This window comes from Dendroctonus ponderosae, unplaced genomic scaffold, assembly GCF_020466585.1.
Source record: "Dendroctonus ponderosae isolate FM_Combo_2020 unplaced genomic scaffold, Dpon_F_20191213v2 Dpon_F_20191213_7, whole genome shotgun sequence".
In the NCBI taxonomy this organism is placed as follows: Eukaryota; Metazoa; Arthropoda; class Insecta; order Coleoptera; family Curculionidae; genus Dendroctonus; species Dendroctonus ponderosae.
Window position 1 is genome coordinate 5,916,385 of NW_026018916.1, and position 22,692 is coordinate 5,939,076.

The 22,692-nt window shown below is 34.6% G+C and overlaps 1 protein-coding gene and 1 long non-coding RNA gene across 5 annotated transcripts in view; both read left to right on the plus strand.

The window, feature by feature from the left end:
* Nucleotides 1-22,692, plus strand: part of LOC109539750 (Kv channel-interacting protein 4) — a 97,580-nt gene that overhangs the window by 68,624 nt on the left and 6,264 nt on the right. For 2 of the 4 annotated variants that reach the window (XM_048668232.1, XM_019907727.2), the window contains exons 2-4: nt 643-1,085; nt 8,786-8,977; nt 16,434-16,507. In XM_048668232.1, coding sequence (XP_048524189.1) covers nt 800-1,085; nt 8,786-8,977; nt 16,434-16,507 — 552 coding nt within the window. In that variant the 5' untranslated portion in view covers nt 643-799. Of the gene's footprint in view, nt 1-642; nt 1,086-5,280; nt 5,739-8,785; nt 8,978-16,433; nt 16,508-22,692 lie in introns of those variants that run through there. The other 2 variants (XM_019907730.2, XM_019907728.2) reach the window with 2 other exon arrangements.
* LOC125505113 lies at nt 21,115-21,966 on the plus strand. The gene is made up of 2 exons (XR_007281926.1): nt 21,115-21,293; nt 21,432-21,966. It is a non-coding gene; the product is annotated as an uncharacterized LOC125505113 (long non-coding RNA).

The window sequence follows — 22,692 nt, forward strand, 5'->3', positions numbered from 1 at the left end:
TCACCAGACTTAACTCCGAACGATTTTTTTGTGCAGTTACCTCAAACGGCGCGAAAGTATTTGTTGACAGATCAAACAATCTGCAAGAGTGCAATTCATCCTTTTTATATATCGACAAAAATCCACAAGCGATTATGAAACCGAAAACCCCATTATGGCTGAACGTTATTGGGAAAGTTGCGGTTGTGTCCCCTAAAACTCAATTTTTATTTGATTAAGCTCGAGAACATAAATTTCATATCTCCAATTCTGCTTAAATATCCAAATTTAAAACAATCCGATCTCTTCCCTTCACGGCCCAGAAATTAATTCAAGAGTTACACGGCATTAGTAAGCAGAGGTTTTCCGCATTAAGGCCAACTTTGGAAATTGAAGCGAGGATCTGGATTTTATAAATTGCCTCTCATGGACATTAATATTCACTAGACTAGACGGTTACGGCATAAATGTGTAATTGCATGACTTGCGGCGCTAAATCAATGCGGTACGCCAGTCACCACTTGCCTGCTGGTGCACTAAATATTCGCCTGATAAATAAAACAGAGAAGTCGATTTTGTCAGCCAAATGAGAAAGAATCTAATAAATTATAAACTGCCGGCGAATCTCTCTAACAAAACTAACAAGCCCCCTTTCAATTGCAGGTGTCCTCGCTAAAGCCGCACTAACCAACACATTTACTCAAATTCCTCCTCCTCATCTAACACCCAGCCATTGAATTTGGAGTCCGCTATGCCAATCATGCGCTAGGTGAGATAGACGCGAAAAGGGCATGTTCGGCTTTAAAATGCCGGGCACATAATGTACCCAATGGTGCAACAACAGCATGATCAGCAACACGATCAACGCATCAACAGGAATCGAATTGTCCGGACCGCTGAGCAACAGCCGACAGTTGCAGTCATTTCCAGAGGACGTTATCAGCACCCAGGCGCTCTCGAACCATTACAGGGTTGTTCTACGAAGCTGCAGGAGAGCACCGACGAGGAGGAGGAGGAGGAGGAAGAACCTAAGCCCAAAAGGTCGCTTCCCAGGCGAATCTTCACATACGTGAGAGAAGCTTGGAGTGGCGTCAAGTCAGCTCTAGGTAACCGTCTCAGTTCACTCATAAACCACTTTATTCACTTATTCAGTTCCTTTTCTTTATGGTAGTTTGCTTGAAAAATGGCTGTTAGAAATTAAAAGGAAAGTTGAAGAAAATAAAGCAGGATATATCAATATCGCGTTTAATCCTAGTTTTAAGCAAGAAGTTGTTCTTAAACGACACCAAATGGGCTTAAAAAATGTCTTTAAGCCAAAACTGACGAGCTTTACTTATGTCAGCAGGAAATATCTTATTAACTAATGAACCGTTCCTAGAACTGCATGGCAGGAAAAGAGCCAAATTGATAGTTGTTTTAATTGGTACGCAGGAATTATTATTTTTCAATTGCTTCTTAAACAGACAATTATATTTTGCACAAACGTATAACTCATAAAACACAGATTTATACTGAACACACGCAACTGAAACGCCGCTTCTTCTATTCAACTCAGTTCAAAGTGTGAAACTCATTATTCACACCTTATCAGCAATGGGATTATGTATGAAATGCCTCATACGACAGAAGGAAACAGCAAATAAATGTTAACAAGTATAATTCAAGTAGAATATCGAAGGTTGGAAGGACGGTAACAAATAGATTTATTTTGGCACATGTTCCACTTTTTTCGCATAAAGAACAATGCACTTTCCTCACCAATATATTAAAATTAACTTAAAATTAAGCAACTGCTATAACTTATATTGTGACTAAATGAAATCCTTTCAATAACGATAGCTAAAGATAAGTTCCCTATTAATTAATATAAAAGATAAAGCATTTATCGTTTTCCTATTCGGGTTAATTTAAATGTGTAATTAATAAAATTTAATTAATTAATATTTTTATTAATATTAATAATTCTTCTTAAATAATCAATAGTTTTTAGGTTGAAATTTATACTGTTCAATTTTCTTTATTCAAGTTAAAAAAATCTAAAAATCAATCAAGGTATTGAATGGAATAGAATAAAAAATGTATGCCCAAAGACAAAACAACAATTATTCTGAAAAAAGCGATTGAAAACGTGACACGAGTACTACTGAAAAAAAACTATAAACAAAACATGAATTTTAAAACGAACCAACCAATTCTGAATTTGGTTCGTTCCGTGTCATTCTTAACATTCTTTCAACCATTTTTCTTCAAATACATTCTTCCACACACAAAAATACAGAAAATAGAGTGAAAGAAACATTTACAAACATTGTATAATAATGACAGTAGTAAAACCGGAAAGGCTAATTGAAATCAGTAGAAAATTGAAAGGTTAAATCTACAGTTAAGAATTGGTTTTAAAAAAATATATTAAGCTTTACTATAAACAGAAAAATTAGGAAATGGAAACCACTATCGCCAAAACCATCCAACATCACACTGGAAAATGCTTTCAAGAGAGGAAATGCTGTTGCAAATGCAAATGAAACTCGAAACACCAACCTGAAATTTACAGATCGTATAATTCGATTTTCTTCAGATTGCGTTATTTAATATTTTGGTCTAGAAGGAGGAGAAATATTTAACTTTATACTAGACTTCTACACGCTTTGCCTCATTTTTAAGCCAACTTTCTGTTTCCACAAAAATAAATAAAATACATATTCAACAAACAATCATACATCAGAATTTAAAATACATAAATCTGTGCGGTTGATAAGTACATCAAAGTTGTAGTTACTCCGATTTTATGAATTTAATCAATTAACATTTAAACATAATGAACATAATAATCAAACTAGGAATGTATTATTGATGACATTTTTTTAAATTCAATCAATGATTTTTGGTTAACCAGTACAAGTTGCTGTTGTGTCTGAATATTTGACAAATAAGTTCAGATGAATCTGCAATCAAGAAAAAACGCTTCAATCGAAAGAAGAAAAGCTGAAAAACAAAACAAAAACCTAGAGAAGAAACTGAATTCAAGAAAATTGACGCAACAAAGACAATGGCAAAGAAAAATCCAAACTGATGACAACCTGAGGCTGAGCCAGCCTCGTGGATATCTACAAATTTTAAATTACTTAATCAACAATTAAATTCGGATAAAATAGGAAGATATCGAACATATTTAGTCGATTAACCGAACAGCAAACCCAGAATATATAATTACAGACACAAATTCTATCGAGACGCAAGACAAAGGGCGCTTAATTAATTAAAAGCCTTCGACTAAGTTGTTGAACAATTACCAACTTGCCTAACAGTCCTAATTTTCGTTGTGGAATCTTAACTATTTTCTTGCCGCGCATTAAACTAAGGGAATTTTAAATCCATCAAAGAGAACACAAAGTGGACGGTTCCTGCATGGCTAACTCTGAAATTTGAAGTTCCTGCTCTTATAAAGTTAATTTAGTTTAGTCAAGAGGAGTCAAGAGGCTCTAAATAGTCAAACTGCAGGAATTACTGTTAATGCTTGCAATGTGGGTCTTAGTGTAATTTGATCGAGTTTCACGTCAATATCCGAATGGCTTGTTGATAGAATTAATCCATTATGAAGAGGCAATTTGCTAATGGACAAGAAGTGAGTAAAGTAATTGAGTGCATTGCAAAGCCTGCTTACGGTTTTCCTTTAAGAATCTAAGGTATTCCTTTCATAAAAAAACAAAGCATATTATTATCGCCCCGTAAATGAAACGAAAGCAGCCTTGAAAGAGCTGAAGGGTTTGTGGTTGAGGATATTTTAAAAAGGTTATAACATACATGTAAGGGACAAAACTAAACAAAATATAAAATGGGTTTTATTCAGATCGATAGGTAAATTCGAGACGGGTACATTAAATTTTAGTTAACATTGTAACTCTTTCTAACGCTTTAGCCTGAGTTAAAGCTCTTTGATGTATGATGATGTATCAATTTGCCTCTTTATTTGAAGCCTTAGAGACTTTTCCAAATGCCAAACAGGAGAATTTCACGATAGGCTTGTCCACACAAGCAAATATTTAACTGAAGCTCCAACAGACCGCAATGTTGACTCTAGTCCGGTCCGACGTGCCTTAATAACATTGCAGCCCTCACATGGGGAAGTAATCCGAATCTCTGGTTGAAAATTGAATTTAAAATTGCCATTTCGATCGAGGGAAATATAATATATCGATTTAACAAAAGCAATTTAATAGGTCGATAAATTAGATGATTTCGCGCTATATCGCTTTGCACTTTAATGAATCGATTCTTAATTAAAAAGCCAATTAAAATGTCCACACACTGAATCACTAACAAATATAAACAACCTGATTTGTTAGGTCAATAATCAGATGTGGCTGGAGTTCCCGAAATACTTTGCAATTTCAGCAGCATCTGCTCGCTTTTGTACAAAGTATGGTACATCAGTTGAAACCTTAGAAAATCAGTTCCAATTCCAGTTCCAACTTGGCTTAAAAAAATAGACTTGGAATATTTGAGAATATATATTAGATATTAATAATGCTTTTAGACTATTTAAAAAGGGCCCAGATGCTATATTACAAAAATATTAAAATCGTGGTACTTATTTGTTGAGCAATTCGCTTCGATTATCTACGGCCGATTAGCCCTTTATGTACACATGCAGATCAGGTGTCAACTTTAGGATTTATAAAATTCCATTATATTTTTTATTAAAAATTTTATCCGTCAAGCCATTAGGATACAGAAGCTAATTGTGGCGTCAAGCTGGAAAATCCTCGCTGGAAAAGCAAAAAAGTCCTTTTCCCACTTTAATCAGGACAAAGTTGTTTACGACTTTGCCTTACTTCATATATTAAATCCAAGATGCTGCTGATGAAAAAAGGCAAAATATTAAAGCAAATTTGTGCCTTTGTTAACCAGCGATTTTTCAATAGATATATTTTATCATTCATAGTCGAAATCGAGTACGTTTTACAATACATTTCCTGAAGCGTTTGTATTGTCCTTTCTACAATTAATGTCTGAAACCAAGTGTTTATCAACTTTTTTATCAATTTGATTAATTGAATCCTCATTACTTACAGTGTTACATTATCTTATTATCAGTGTGTCAGTCCCCTAGATTTATTGCTCATTTAACAAACATTCATTATTTATTGTAATGTTTCAATTATTTCCCAACAACTCCCTTTGTTAGTTCTATAACTGCCTGATCTTATGCGAAACCGAAGTGAAAATGTGTTGAATCATCAATAAAATTTGCTAATTTTTCAGACAACTGGACAACAATTTGCTATAGTACAATTGGAGAAAATTGCGTGTATACCTGGAGCATGCATACGAAAACAACCTGAATATGTAGCGAGTTAGTACTGTAAACTAGCATTCGGTTTCGGAATAAACAGCCCAAATGTTGTATATGTTAACGAGATCCCGGCTCATCTTTGAGACTCAAAAACATTTTTAGTAGCGTCCGGTCATTCATTCGGCCGTTGTTTGTTTGAACATATTGGAAAGTGCCCTAATTAACGAATCTGACGCAAATATAAAAGAAGTTGAGGAAGGTTACACATGCTGATAAATTTTGAGAAGTGTTGTGTTAATTTGGCTGTTTCAATGGATCCTCAAAGCCTTTCATCGGAAGATATTAAACTAGCCGACAAATATATCAAAAGTCAGTTTTATGACGACCCCATGTAAAGTGAAGAAGAACCAGTGAGTTTTGCGTCTTGAATCAATGAAGAAGGTGTACTTTCGAACTATTCAAGGTATGCAGCAATAACTTCACCTGCTTGACTTTAAAATTTAAATGTCCCCATAACGAGATAATATTGTAGAAAAACCACATAGTTCCGGGGCTTCCATTCCTATCCCCTATTAAGGCATATTAAGTATAGCTATTCAACAAATAGTAGCAATTATCTTAAAAGCTGTGCTTTTAATCCAAATTATTTTGCTTTAGTGGCAAAAATTCCACAGACCGACGATGCACATGATTTCTCCCTGTTCACTTTCAGGCCCTTGGAGATTTAGCTCTGCGTGCCTCTAATTCGACACGAAAATTAAAGACAAAACGGGAGAAAATCCTATTATAATTCTACACGGAAATCCTTTTATTCTCCAGTTGCCAGCAGCTGACAATGTGCCTTGCTTCAGGCCTTGTGAAATGCGAGGCTATTCTAAGCTCTGTGTTAAAGGCCTGCTAATTCGAGTCAATTCGTGCGTGAAATTCGGATATACTTTACTAGAATTCTAGAACAAACTCTAGAGAATTGTGTTTGAAAGTAATATTTTCCAGAACAAGGAAAATAAACAAACATTTTTTTCTTTAGCTTCGGTTCCATCACAAAGTGAAAAAATTACGTTCATTTCTACTGCCTTCAGACTTTTCTTAAAGAAATATCTTATTTGTATCATAAATTTCTCTCGTATGGGCCTAAATGAGAGCCTAAATAACATTTGTCTGCATCGAAATTACATGCACCCTAAGTTGCTCATTATTTTTATTTATTAATTTAATTGCTTTGCCTAGATAAATTTGCCAAATAAATCAAAACTGTGTGCTCATTCAATGCAGCTTAAAAAAGCGATTTTCTATTTGACTTTCCCTGAAAAATATTAAATTTGGCATCTACGGTTGCCTTCCATTGTTTCAAAGCCATCGGTTAATTTTTTGTTAGTACAATTTTCAGTTATGAACAGAACAAAGATAAGGAAAGGCAATCAAAGCGTTATTATCTATCTATTTTAATAGTCATTAATAGTTGAGTATGGAAAATGAATTTAGCGTGCGGCGAAAAGCATTATACTTTATGGATAAAAGTAAAATTTAAGTATGATTCCGTTGAATTCATTGTCATTTCCTGTGATATTTTTTAATAGAAAACTCCTAATTTACTCACAAAACTCTCTCTTTTCTGTAATCAAGTATGCAAAAAACTTTCTCATTTTGCAATGATCGGGTAATTAAAACCAGAAAATTTTCAAATAGAATCGTCTTGATCACGACACGTCTTGGACCCACAAAATAAGAGACCGTTTTACTCTAAAATTCTCTCGAGTTCTTGGTTTTGATGTAAAATGTTCCAAAAAAATTGAAGAGTTAACACATACCCTGAGTTTAACACTGGGAAAAAGGTAATCCAAAAAATGAAAAAAAAAACGTGTTGAAAGTCCATCTTCAAGACGCTTAACCTTTGCTAGGAAGGATTTTTGAATACGGCTTTTGAGATCAAATGAATTGTTCGCCGGTTTAGTTTCCAAACGCTCTGAATATGCGTAGATTAAAAGTCTTTTGTATCGAGTGGGATCAACAGAGAAAATGCTGGAATAATTAGTCAATTTCTAAACCTAGCGTCGAAGGAAGCAATGCAAACAATCAGAAAAACGGTACACAGCAGGGAAATGGCCATTAAAAGACGCTGGAAATACGTTTTTCAGATTTCTTAATAAAATGTAGGTATCTTGTTCTTATCCAGACGAGTTAAATAAAGGCGTAAAAAAATCTAAAATATTAACTAATTGAGAAAATTCAATATATCAAATTGGGTTTCCATTTCTTCGAATAATTTTTTATTTTTATTTTACCGAGGGTGGGATGAAGATCTCTTTAAAAACGCACAAATTTTACTTGGAAATTTTAAATATAAAACATATTTTGGATGAACAGGCCAAAAAAGGAGAAACCCGTTCTCAAAATATCTTTCCTAAACGACGAAATAGTCAAATAAAAATGGAAATGTTTAAATACAAGTAAGAAATATGAAAAAACTGTAACCATGAACTACAATTTGAAGAACTTCTTTCGCTCTTTGAAGACAAACTCTTATTGCAATTGTGCCAAACCATAAACATGCTGGACCGTAATTTATGCCAGTAGCAGTTCCAATAAATGAAATGCAACAAATAAATGATCAAAGATCTTAGGCTATAAAAGTATGTGATCGAGAGGAAAACGTCTCCAATTTAAAATCAAATTTGGTCTCGAATAAAATCGCCCGGAACGAATACACAATTTAAATATCCTCTAATGCTTGCAAATGTGCCCAGTAAACTAGAAGATAATGATGGAACGTCAATATAAATCTGCAATAGAATGGCACAGCGAAATAAAGGAAATTTTTATTCGACCGGCATAAATAAGTAATGGGGTACTTGGCTTGAGACTTTTCCTGAATTATTTAGGTATTCCAAGTCGTGAACGGATGCCGAGAAACGGAAACATTCTTCTGAAATTTCGAAGATAGTGATGGCAATTCAATGGCCGTAACGTTTAATTTTTCACATTCAATAGCTAATTTTGAACTAGAACCAACCCTAAAAACTGAAAAACTAAAAAATACTAATAATATCAGTTTGAACGTCTCCTGCTCAGCTTCAATGTTAAAGTTAAATAGCCAATTATATCAGCAAAGGACATAAATTACCGGCCCAAGTGTATCAAAATAACAAACCTGCCCTTTGTATTCTACGACGTGAAAGGTGTATCCTACCGGCCGAAGGATTACATTTTTACTTTCCCTTTAATGCCTTTGACGGACGTAAAAAAACCTGCCCTATAAACAATTCATGTTAATACTTTAAAAGGGATGTACAACCCTTGTCTTGTTTGAAAATGCAGACCTAATCCGTACGGCACTTTAGGGTTGGCCCTTTTTTATCTACTTTGCTTTCCGCTAGCCGTTCATCCAGAAAAATTAATGAAATGTAAACTGGACAATGGACAATGAGAATAAAAATTTCGTATGCGTGTAAAGATACTTTGACTCATTTGATGGTTGAGTGATTGAGATCAAAATTGTACGATTTATTCCAGATTCTGAATTAGAAGACCTCGAGACTCCACCTAGATACCGACCAGGAAGCTTGGAGTCTCTTTCGAAGGCCACCAGGTTCACCCAGGAGGAAATTAAGAAGATCTACCGGGGCTTTAAGGCAGAGTGTCCAACAGGCGTGGTCAGGGAAGACACATTTAAAATGATCTACGCTCAGTTTTTTCCGCAGGGAGGTAAGTCAAAGTGTAACCAATAAAAGCTTATGGCAAGATGAGCGCTTTCCTACTGTTTGAACATTTCATTTTCCAGCTGAGAACACTTTTCCGATAATGAGCCCTTTTCGTAGGGGTGGCAATTTTCCTGTTTGACACGTTCAATATCTCTATTGTTGAATATTCAAAGTGGAAACGTGTGAAACCCAATGAGATTAAGTCTAGCAATACCCCCCGACGGAAACTTTGAGAATATTTATCGGGTGGCGCCAGATGTGCTCGATCCAAGCGTGAAAAAGGCGTAAGTAAGCCCGTTTTTCACGTGACCGGGTTTGATTGCGAACGTGAGTGTTCACATTAGGCATCAATGAAACACTAAATTTTCCAGGCCGCAAAATGTGAATTGTTTCCGGAAATTCATTCAAAACTTGTGAAGCGTTTGAAGATCTGCTGGTCCATATGATCAAACCATTTGACCCTTTCAATATTTAATACTTTAGAAAGCATAAATGCTCAGACGATCTATTTATTTCGATTCTACCATTGTAAGACTAAAAATTTGATAAAACTTGTTGACGAAAATGTATGTTGAATTTACATTCCCCTACTCAGTTATGTCCTGAAATCCAATTATAAAAGGACACAGAGGTAGATAATTTACATATAATATGCGCGTATGTTCCACACTAATGTCGTAAAAACAAAGCAAATATTTACAAAGTAAATGAAATTTTGAAGCTCAACTGGAGCGAAATGTGTTCTAGTTGCAGAAAAATAATTTAACATCCAACTAGAAATGAGCAATTCCAAAGAAAATTGGTTTTCATTAGACTCTTCTGTAACGCGAAAAAAACAACATTTGGCTTGGGTGCTGAGTTTCAAGACTTTTTAGCGTTGCAGTCATCCTAGCATTTTTATGAGAGTTTATGAAAACTTTAAAACAAGCTTCGTTTTTCAAAAAAAATGTTTTGCATATATTTGGCAAAAACTGGCACAATAAATATTATTCATAAGAGACCTATAGACCTACATGTTTTTTATCAAAGTATTATCAATCTCAAATAGTCATGTTACGAATGGAAAAAATATTTTCTTCGTAACATTTTCACAATTTTTTAATTCATCCCCTGCTCACCTAAATTTCTTTCATTGGAAACTTAATGCACTTTTAATGAAATTGACTTTATTTGCAAAATATTAATATATAAGCACGCTGACAGAAAAGTATCTCAATAGTTTCTAGATTTGATACAGAAAGTTAACATACATTTTTCATATAAATTTCAACTCAAATAATCAGTTGCATTGAGGGAAAATGGTGACTTCTGCGGGCCTTTAGGCGGGCGTGAAAAAATCGTGAAAAAATGCCGTTTCCTTGAGTTTGGGAAAACCCAAAAACTAACCAGTTTCGTTTTAAAAATAATTGCTGACTTTTCATTTAAAAATCACTCTGCCCCATCTAGTTTAGCTTAGTGTCTTAACGTCAAAAATACGTTGAGAAGTTACAGTTTTAGAAAGTTTAATCTGGTTATAGTTTATTCCATTTATACAACTGGAAACCTGTATAAATACGCACAAGTTACAGTTCTGAATCTGATTTTTTAAGCCTCTGGCCTTTGATTGAATTAAAGTGCAAATAACACTTGACTGCTAGGAAATTGTTTCTAAAATGCGAAACTTTCAACTCAAGAGATTAATGGAGATTAATTAAGGCTCATAGATAATATTCTGAAAATAAACTATATTAGTTCATAGAGAACTTAATGAAAGTGATGAACATTCTAAAAGGAAAGTGCACTTTGATCGCTGTTCTGAAAGCGAAGTACGCACAAAGGCTTAGAGAACTGAACTAATCTTACAGAAGAAGAGTTCTTTATGGTTTGAAGTGTGCATTGAACTATAATTAAATAGGAAAATTCAAATAAATAGTCTGGAAACTATCATAGAAGCATATGTTGCAATATTTTTTTTGAAAACACTTCTATGACCCAAAAATTCAGCTAAACTTCTAATATCTGTAAATCTGATATTGGACAAACTGTTTCAATAATTCAACTTCCAATTTATATAAAATGCTATTAGTGTTTAATGTTAATACCAGACATTTTATGTTATCCACAATGGAGCATTTGCAAAATTCTACTTGGCCTGAACGGTTTTTTTGGCTTCATTTACGGCGAACTGGCTAATTTTACAATTGTTATTTTCGTTGATTTCTGAACGTTTTAGCTAATTTTCGAAGTCATAACCGGGGATTTTATAGTCTTAATGCCGCAACCCATTAGACCATTCAAGTTGTTTTCGCAGAGAAGCCTAATAAAAACGGAAAGTCTAATAAAAACCAATCTGGTATTACAAGTTCTTTTAAGATTCCTCCATAGTGGAAATAATTGCCTTGTTGTAGGAATTTTAGCTCCTTTTAAAGCCACTCTTATACGTGAAATTTCGATTACAAAAAGTAACTTTTTGCTGCATTATCTCCTTCGCTTTCGGTTCATGGCTTCTTTGAATAATTAGGGCCTGAGGCAATTCACCAGAAATTAGCAAAGTTTTTCAAAGTTATGATGTTACATTTCAACTGTAAGGGAAATAATAGAGAAAAGTTACAAGCTGATATTTGTTTTGGTCAGATTTATCCAGCAAAGTTTTAAATACCATCTACAATTCAAATCACGTTCCATGGTAATGTATTCAATATTCCTTTCCTTCAACATATATTTATGGAACTGAAAGCTCCCAAGCAAATTTTCAATTTACAAGTCGAGAGTAGTAAACTATTCCAATTGCAGGATCAGCTTCGCACTCAACAGGCTTTACTTGGGGATTATTAACATGGTCAGGAAAGATTGATGATGGTTTTACCATCAACGCAACTAAGCAGTGCTTTTAGCCAGTTATATGCATTTATATTTTTGGGCCTTATGGGAAGAAAAAACTTATTTAGTAGAAACTTCGGAACTCAATATGTTTAGTTACTGGCAAAAGGAGCAACTTAAGATTTTAAGTTCACAAAACTCACGTTTAAGTTCAAGAGAAAATGCCGAGCGAACAATAATTACAGTAGTTCGAAAACTGTTTTGTCGAATTTAAAAGCCGACAATTGGCAGTGTCTGCTCGTAAACTGTTGCTTCCCGTGAAAAGCAGAAAATAAATAACAGATAAACCCAAAAAATTGACATCGTACACCGCCATAAACCTAAAAATATTCAAATTATACCGGAGAACTTATCCTATGACTTATCCAGATATTGTTAGCACCAACAAACCCATTGAGTGGAACAGTTATATGTATTTATTTTTAAGCAGATTAATAAAGAAGCAACTTTATCTGCTACCGCCGTGTTATAAATTTCCTGATGTGTATGCAAGATTTGACGTCACGAAAACATACATTTTTGTTACAAATTTGGAAATTTACAAAAGAAATTCTATACCCACAAAATTATTGTTATGTGTTCAACCAATCATTCGAAAAATGGATTTTTTCACATTTCAATCTCAGTAATAGTAGATAAGTTCTATATTCTTGAGGCGGATTCATTTTTTTACAAACTCCTTGTTGGGTATTTCGCCTCAAAAATGTTTGTCTTTATAAAAGACAGAATTTCCTCACGTCTTCTATTACAGATTGACAGTGCTCCTATTTCGCAATAAGAACGAATTATTTATCAAAAAGTAATCAAAAACTATCACCTAGAGTGACTAAGTGACTAGACGACTAAGTGTGTCGCAAGATACCTTCTAGGTGATAGTTCTTGATTACTTTTTGATAAATAATTCGTTCTTATTGCAAAATAGGAGCACTATTTATCAATCTGTAATAGAAGACGTGAGGAAATTCTGTCTTTTTTAAAGACAAACATTTTTGAGGCGAAATACTCAGTAATAGAGCCAACTCAATCTCGCTCTAAGTGAGCTTAACTAAACTATCTGCCCTGCCGGGAATTTTCCACCTAGCAAAATTTCATTTAAACACCTTGCCAGAGTCAGCTGAAACGTTTTCAGCGAAAAAACAAAAACCTTTTGTTTATAGCAAGTTATGTATACATGTGTTGCTTCATTTCGAAATATAAAGTCCGGACCCGTGGAAAATGGTGCCTCATATACCTCTCAGGTCAGCTGTTCTTAACCGTCTAACCAAGATAAATGATCGTGCACCGATCCAGACTATATTCCTCCAGAACCGCTGCTAAATTTAATCAAATCGGATCTGTTTATGTCGCCATAAACAAGCACCCAGTAATAAACGCAGTATGGCGTATATAAATCTACCCGTGTGACTCATGATCATTTTCAAGGATTTAAAATCCATTGTGAGCATTGACACATCAATAACATCGATAATAAAGATCAATTGACGTCAGGCTTTGTTCCCAATTTTACACAAAGTCGTGTAAATATTGTTCGGGTCCAGGTGTTCGAAGCAAAACGATTTTTCTCATTCTGGAAGGTGTTTGAAGAGCGCAATCGGTACATCTGAAGAAGAGTGCAAACTTGCAGTTTCAAAATTGCTCATTTTCTAGCTTTCATAGCTTTCAGACATCTTACGAACTTTTAAGGCTTTAAAGCGGCAAATAAGCTTTATTACTACACCAAAAGACATTACAAATTAGCCTATTATGCAAAAGTTCACTTAAAAATCCTCATTTTAGCAGCAGCCAGAGACACAAAGTGATTTTGCGAACACTCACAACAAGACAAAACAGTTCACAGGATCAAGACTCTCGAAACAACGCCACTTTTTGAAGCGAAAAACGCAAACTAATAATAGAAGTATGAAATGGAAAATAACATTGTACAAGCTCAAATAAATCAGGAACTAGATTTAGCAAGGGAAGACGGTTCATATGTGATATAAACATTTTTTTTATTTAAGTTTGTAGGTAAAAGTCCGATCAAGTGGGGTAATGCCAATCAAATGGCTTCTATCAACTTTAATAATACCTCCCAAGATAAAGAATACTAACAAGCCAATGAGCCACACTTTAAAGATATTTTTGATTTCACCCTTAAGTAATTACCATGTTTGAACCAACGCGTTTGAAACATCTTGAGAGAAAGAACATCGGAAGAAGAAGACATTTTTGGCGTAGCATCGTGAGGGATTGATACAATAATTGCTCCGATAATCAGAATTGATTTTATGCTTGCCCTGAATATTTAATGAAGTTAAGGAGGCTATGATGGGCCTAAAAGCAGCCCTGAAATGAGGAGGAATTGACCGGATTTACATTTTGAGCAATATTTGAGTTTGGTTTTGTCTGGAAATTTGATTGAGCCTCCAAGTGTTCGATATACAGAATGTTCAACGACGTTTCCGAAATAATTCGTATCTAAATTTAAATAAAAATTGTTATTTTCATGTTCTCCTTATTTCTGGGTCAGCAACAGCTAAAGACCGAAAAAAAAAATTGCAGCAACGAAAGTCCTCAAACGGGTTGAAAATGATTCTAGTTTTGAAATCTTGTGAGTTATTTGGCTTTTTACGGCGTCGTGGAAAATAATTTCTTCCTAACGTTTCGCAAGCATGACAGCCTCGTTGTTTGTTGTTTTCGTGGAGCAAACAATCTTTGAAGATGCAAAGCACTCGTGCTTGCAAACCGTTAGGAACAAATCATTTTCCACAGCGCCCGAAAAACCCGAAAAAATAACCACTTACTGATGATTTGTTGTGCCAAACCGAAAATATTTAACAAGCAAATTAACATCAGTAAGTCATTATTTGTAGCACTTTACTTCTCCAAAGAAGCACCTCTGACTGAAAACCCTCAATTTGGATATTTACCTTATTTCCAATCGAATTTTTAATTCGAAAGAAAAATTTCCCGTTCAAAAGACAAGCTTTTCAATGCACCTACTTTCGCTTAATTAAAAATTTAATTAGACAAACCGCACAATATTTCCAGGCATTCTAGGCAGCTTTCATAATTGAGGTCTGTACAAATTTCCTTGAAGAAAACTGCTGCACAATGGCTCAACTAAGTCATATTTTCCTAATGTTTTCTGGAAAATTAAGCTCGGCTCTATTTTGCCTAATTGTCTGAATATCTCATTTTACACCTTGGAAATATTACGTTTTAGTTCAAATGAATTTCCAGCTGGAAGACCGAATGCAATAACACCTCGTTCGCTACTACAAACATAATTTAATTCGCCTCAAAGGCGTTCCGGTGCAAAATTTTAAGATACCAAATTGAAATTCGCCGGCAATTACATTACAACTAGACAGCACGTTAATTCACATTCAGCTTTTGAATGATTTCATGAGTGCAAATTTAATTTCTGGAATATGATGGTGCTCGGTGCTGTGATTTACGATTTTAATGAGACCAGATTTTACAGCAAAAAACTCCACGTGACGCTTAATTAATTACACGATTGTTCCCGGTAAATTGGAGTCATTTATTCGCGAATTTATGAAAACTATTTGCACTAACAAGGAAAAACGTATCGGTTTACACATCAGATTTCTGCATCGCGCAAATTTGACCTGCAAAGTATTGAAGAGTCCGCAATAGAGTTTCAGCCGGATTTTTTGCTTGCGCCGCGGTTTTGCGATAATCAAATTAAGAGGAACTTGAATTTTTAATTAAGTGATGGCTAAAAATGAGCAACAGCACTTAAGGCAAATCGCAAAGACTGATCTTGAAATTGAATGATGGCTGTTTTAGATGGATTTTATATAAAAAACTGGAACTTTTTATGCAAAAATTGTAATCGTCCCGCACTGTTACTTCCATAGATAGTAAGCATGAAAACTGGAAATTTTGTCATAGTCTCATAGCAATAAACTAAACTCGATTTTACGTTAGACAAATTTTATTTATCCGAAAAACACAATTCACTACTGTAAAATTTCACTCTCACACCTAAATAAATCATGAACCCTCTTAAAGATCAATAGTTGTGACTCCGAAAGGCAATTATCCAGATAGTGGAAACATTCCTGGAAACCAGAATGCGTAATTACAAGAAAATTGATGTCTTTTTAACCGAACAATTATTTTAATCGATGAAAACCGATCGCAAGGCGGCAGCTGGAGGTGTCATTTATTCCTCTGCAGCCGCATTTGCACATAATTGAGGCATGTGCGGGAAGCTGAGTTCAATCATGGATACTTTCTTTTGTCCTCCGAAACCTGCAGAGGTTTCAAGCGATTAAAGCAGGCAAAAATCTTAATTAGATGCCAGGAAAATTGCATTTCTTGAAGCCGGTTTAAAATAATTTGTCAATTTAATAACTGAATTAGAAGAATTGACGTTGGAGAGGAAAATTGCCACATTACCCACATAATTGAAAATAGCTTGTGGCGGGTTTCTGGAAATATTGCCTCAGAATATTAAGAAAATGCCTAGGAATGTGCCATATATTTCGTAAGTGGATTCTCGTTAAAACGGAAATGAGATCTGAGTATATTTTTAGCGTTGTCGCAATTGGTTTTATGTAATTAAATGCTTTTTTTTATGTCTTTTTCAGTCAATTCCAGTCAATATGCGCATTACGTCTTCAACACGTTGGACCAAGACCATAGCGGACTCATCAGTTTTGAGGTGAGCATTTTACTAAAACACACCATAAATTTAGAACATTTTTTTACCTCCGATAAAAATCGCTCACTCCAAACCACTTGAGCCAACCTTTCCTGCCGACTGAAATTCGGTCCATCGGCTTCGTTTGAATCATCATTCATGTAATGCCTTTTTCATCACCGAATGTTTTATGGATCTGTTGTGTTGGAAATTCTATAGAAGCACACACGAGCTCGCCATTCTGATTTATTGGGCGTGAAGGGCCAAGTTCCAAAGTCAACGACACGAACAAGGTGGAAATTGTCCGCCAATTTCAAAACAAACAGACAAGACAAAGTTGCCATTCTGATGAGAGTCTCGTCAGTGACGTTTGCTTTTATTACTCTGTAAACAGGGCCAAGAAGTTTGGCCTGAAAGGGTCTCTTTTTAGGTCGTAATAACAAGTTTTCTCTTTTAGCCCAAGGCTCGATGGCAAACACTAAAAGAAACGGCTAACACAACAGTACCAACTGAAACACAAAAAGACTCATTTAGCTCCCATTAAACATTTTGTAAAAAAATCGACGTTTCAATAATCGAAAACCCACCGAATTAATTCAATTTTAAAACCAGATATTCCCGAACATAAATCACCGAACTGCTAAATCTTCCTTGCAGACCTTATGAAAAATAAAGCGAACTAGCTAGGGGATAACTTCAGAATTCCTTGGCATTATAAGATCTGTTGCTTATTGTGTTTTCTCGCCTTGAATTTATTTTCCGCTCTCTGAGGCTTAAGATATCCAAAAGCCGGGAATACGGAAACGCACTTTGAGGGCTGAAATCTGCTTCCTTTGATCAATTTTGAGCTCTAAGAGCTTCAGGAATAGAACGGTAACTGGCAAGGGACTGCTAAGAGCTGCGGCCGTATTTGTATTCCTTTACTTGGTGTAAGGCGATAATATTTTGTCAACCTAGTGGTTGGAAGGTACCAAATAGATTGATGTGCACAACAAAATCCTTAACATATTAAGATTTCCTAGAAGAACGACATCTGCAATCTGCAGCTTCAGATCATTAAGAGAGAGCATGAGTTTTATGATGGTAGAGACCGATTAATATTTTTTACAAATTTTGGTCGATTATTTTGCCTCAAATTTAGTGGCTCTTTAATTGCAATTTTCGCTTACAGCTCGATTTAAGCTGTAGCATACTTAACATTCAAATTTCATTTCAAAAAGTAAAACACATTTTTCAAGCTTTTTAAAAGTGAATTGAATCAGCTGGAGCAAATGAACGAATGCAAAAATTCCAGATTTCTTCAAATGAAATTTATTCAAGCTTGTTGTGCAAAACTTTGAGCAAGCAAATACCTGCTTGGCATAGAGTGCATACATATGAAACAGTGGTTTCGTGGCTATTTTGCAGCCTGAAAACTAATTCCAACTTAAAATTCAACAGAGTCTAGATAACTTGGCTCTATCGCAATCGGTGAGCTCTCCAACTGTTATTCTGATTTTGCCAGAGAATCAATTTGTTTAACTGTCACAAAACACCATGTTATGCTGACGGGTGATTTATGTGGGTTCAGAAACGGAAAAGCACATGTCCCAACTGTCCTGACCATTGGATTCGAATTAAAGGTGCGTGATGTGGAGCTTGGACAGAATAAAAGAGCAGAATATAAAACACCGAAAACAAAATTGGAAGCAATTGTTTAAACTTTAACAACCACGAATTTATCTGAAAACTCTTCAGGTATTTTCTTATTGTATTCAATAATTAATTTTCTTCGCAGAAGTTTCAACAGATGATGAAATCCTCCTCCGTCTGACCCCAGAAAAGCCTGCGTTCGTTCGCGATTCGCATCCATAATCTCTAGCATGCCAAAAGTGAATCTGGGGATGTTTTATGGTTTAGAACGGCCAGGGGTTACCTTTCGTAAATCTCCGACTTTGCTCTAATGCACGATATATATTTCGAGCTTTGGTGAAAACCGGAAATAAAAAATCGACAGCCATATAACATTTTCAGCCCCCTTCTTCAATTTATTTCTATAATTTTTCACAAAAACTAAGATGGTTACGGAATTTTTTATGCAAACATGTGTCATCTTTCTACATAGGCTTTCGTTATGGAGCTTTACATGTTGGCAAATAAAAAGTAATTGATTGAAAGTTCCAACAACATCCAAAACACCGATAGGAAAAAATTAGCAGTTGGTCCAGTTTAGAATTCCAACTATCGATAAATATTCAATTCCAATCCTGAACAATTGATCACGTAAGCCGGACATTTGGTTCAATGTGGCGATGGATTTGTTATCGTGTCCCAGCCCTTGCTTGTTTTGCAAATATTCTGCATCTGGCGCAATCCAAACTATTAATACAAGTTGTAGCCTTGTATGTATATTCCAGACCGAATTGTTTACATGTTGTGCCAAGTGCGCTTCCTATACAAATTTTACAAAATTTTGTTCAGCATCCAAATAGTTTTACACCACAAACAGCAATATGGATTTTTGATGTTATAGACCTCTACTGATGTTGAATTATTGCTAATTTATTCAAATATATTGACGCAGTGACTAAACAGCAGTGATATTTAAAACCGTTCCTGGAGTCTTGGTAGGTTCTAACTTGAGGCTTTTTAAATCTTGAATAGTTAAATCAGCTTGTTTAAATGAATCGTCAGAAGAAGAATTTGAAATTTGATTTCAGTAATAAATCCGCCATCTTCACTGAATTAATTAAGTAATTTACAAACTGAAGACTCGTTTAAGAAGCCGATATAAGATTGGCCTCAAGAATATTGCAGCACATGGAAGCGAGACGAGCAGCTAAGCGAACTTTATTATTTCAAGATATTTTCATTAAATGGAAAATTCCGTTCTGTTTTGTTACTTTGCTTGGTGTTTTTCGTATCGATTATCTTTTACCTACAATAGAACGGTATACTTTCGCATATTCTCCATTGATATTCTAACAAGTTCCAGAACAAGCATCAATTACTTAACATTGATGAGTAAGCGAGAAACATTTTTTGCATGATTATTATTATATTTTTTCATAAAAATATTAACTTTGCCTAAAAAAAATGTTACTAGAAGAAAAACCGAGATTTTGTGTCTATTTAATTGGTTTATTTTTTGTTGGGTAGTTTTACTCATTTTAAAGAACTTCGATTGGGGACTTTCAATTTTCCTGTAGGATTATGATTATATTGTTCTTTTGAACTTTGTCTTCATTTTGACAATGTCTTTTATCAAAAAACCTATTTAGTAAATCTTGTTTTTTCAATTAGCGATTTTGATTAATTGATTTTCTTTATACATAATAAATACAAAAGCATTTTGACAAACAAACAGAAAAATCAGCTTTTGCTCACCTTCAAAAAGCAAAAAGTTGATAAAAATAGGAAAAAACCTGCGCAGAAAAAAAACCGTCCAAAACTTGAGTGATCAAAAAATCGCTAAAGTCAATCAAACAAGTCGATTTTGGAAACTAATACTTTTTCGACCGAACATTTGAATCGCTGGCGTTTAATGCCGAATTATCCCGAAAGAAATTGGAAATTTTACTTCTTCTGCCATTCAGCTTGTTCCTGTTTGGGTTTCTGGAAAAACGAACAAACATATAAAGAGAAAAAAACCCAGAAAGTCCATAGAATTTAAACATTTAGGGCTTCAACTTCAATCTATCGAGGACTTGTGTTTACAGAACAGAAATCTTGCCCCGCATCTTCAGCGAGTTGAAAAGTCCACTGCCAGTGTAGATTTTAAAAACATCTAATGAAAACTCTCCTCAGTATGTGTGTTTAAATGTGACGCGTCTCCCCAATTGTTCATTAGAAAAAAAAACAAAAAAAACACTAGAGCAGAGCATGATGGAAAAACGAAAAACCGCGCAAACGCTGTCAAAGTTCAAGAATTTGTTGTGAAGAATGAATTTATAATAATATGAAATGAAATAATAATTTCTTTATAAATACATTTCTTTATGTATAATACCGATCTATTTCATCTTAATTGTTGAGCGAATTTTTAAATATGCCAGTTGAATGTTTTGCAAAATCGTTAATCTTGAATTCATTAGCCGAATCTCTTGGCGTTTAGAACTAATTCTAAGTTCATAATTTTCTGATTTCTAATAGAAAGATACATTTCAAACATTAGAGAACTACAAACACAAGAAATAAATATTTACAGATTTTTCTGCTAAACATTTCATACATTTTCATCAGCCAGTTTTAGTCATCCTTTTGTTAAAGTGTGTTAACTAAGCAAAAAATTAGAATGCCATCAGAGCAAGTCGAACGAAAGTCTTAAGCTTATGCAGTAAAAAGTTAGCGACAAAATTGGAGAAATTGGCACTTCGTTTGGTCCCTATTGCCATTGCATGAAAGACTGAAAAACCGCTTTGCTCTTTTCGTCCTGTCTGGATTGGTCAATTATTTGTTGCCAATAACTCCAGGTTTCATTAATTAAATTAATATATTTCATATTTTCTAAACAGCAAACTTCAGCAAGTTCAACTTATCAACCATAAACACTAACTTGAGCTAAAAATGCATCTGAAGAATTTGATTTAAAAAAATCAATACCACTATGTGAAAGTGGCAAAATCCAGTATATTCGATTGAAAATGTTGGGCGCTTTTAAATACAAATATTCAAGATGTTTTCCTTGAAGGTAGAATAATATTTCAGACAGTGCGAGCGAAAAAACATATAGGTAGATTCTTTGTATCGGCCAATGAATAGAAAGTTGTTGAAACAGCGTTGAAGCGAAAACAAGCTTTTGATGAAAAATTCGACAGGACCAAAAGAGGTAGAGTTGAATATTTCACGATTTACAACCGCAATATATTTCCATTCTGTACTCAAAACAGATTTTACAACATTGGACATTAACAAATTAGCCTGTCACAATATCAACAATCAGCCTGATATAATTTCATATTCACAGCATGCTGTTTCAGTCAGTTACGGCTTGACAGAGTGGCAACTCGGAGTAATTGCCGGAAGACCATCCAAAAGCAACTCCAAATTGTTAACTGAATTTAAGTTGGGCACGAAAATGGAAAATGGTCCCTTGCTGGCCGACGATTTTCCAGACCCGAATAGTTTGATGATCCTGACTGGCGAGCATGGAAAATTGGAATATTTGCCGCAACGATCCTTGATAATTGTTCTGTGAAAACCTGAAATTGTGTCCACTTGGATAGTTTTGTTGATAAATGCGCTGAATGGATCACAAATATATTACACACATAAGTGAGAGAAGAGTCAATTATTAAAAACAATAAATTTCTTAATATCGACAAATATACGAGCAAAGCAAAAAAGGAAAGAGAAGAACAATCGCTAATGTACATTTTTGTGCTCTCATGCACGGATGTTGTGCCATTTCAGCTTTAATTTTTTCGGTCTCCTATATTTGTCTCAAAAAAATTACTTGAACTGTACAGCCACGGACTTCTAATATATTTAACTTCAATCAATTTTCTTTTAGCATCCCTTCCAATTAATGCCTTTCAAATTCCAAAAGCAAACGTAACTCGCCACGTTTTATTGCCAGATTAAAAATTCCGAATTAAAATTAACATTCAGGCAGCTTTGAGCTGCCTTTGCAGAAGGACGTGAACAAAATGAAATTAACTGGGGAGTTAAAAAATTAAGTATTTTAATTAACGAACGCGAATCGACGCAAGTGTGGTAAAAACCGACAAGTTGAAAAGGCTAAAGCAGCCTTATAAGTTTTGCAAGAAAAAGTAGGTGGAATGGCCATAATTCTCTAGCCCCATAAATAAGCGCTTGTGGAAAAGTTAAGGATTCAAGTCCACTCACTTTCAAGAGGCCAAATTGAGCAAATCCCTACTTACTCTTCACCAGAAAATGTGCTGATAACTAATAAATTTTATCCGAAATGAGATTTATCTCGCCGATGCGAGTCTTAGACGAGATTTATCTGCAGTCTCAGCCACAAGTGGGAAAACTTTACGAGGCCCAGTTTTCTTTGTCTATACAAGAGGAAACCATAATATATATTGTTGCACTGGAAAATCCTACTGAGGGCGACATTGAGATTTTTTTATACTATATATATCTTGTAGATAAGTTCTATATTGTTGAGGCGGATTCATTTTTTACAAACTTCTTTTTGGGTATTTCGCCTCAAAAATTTTTGTCTTTGAAAAAGACAGAATTTCCTCACGTCTTTTATTACA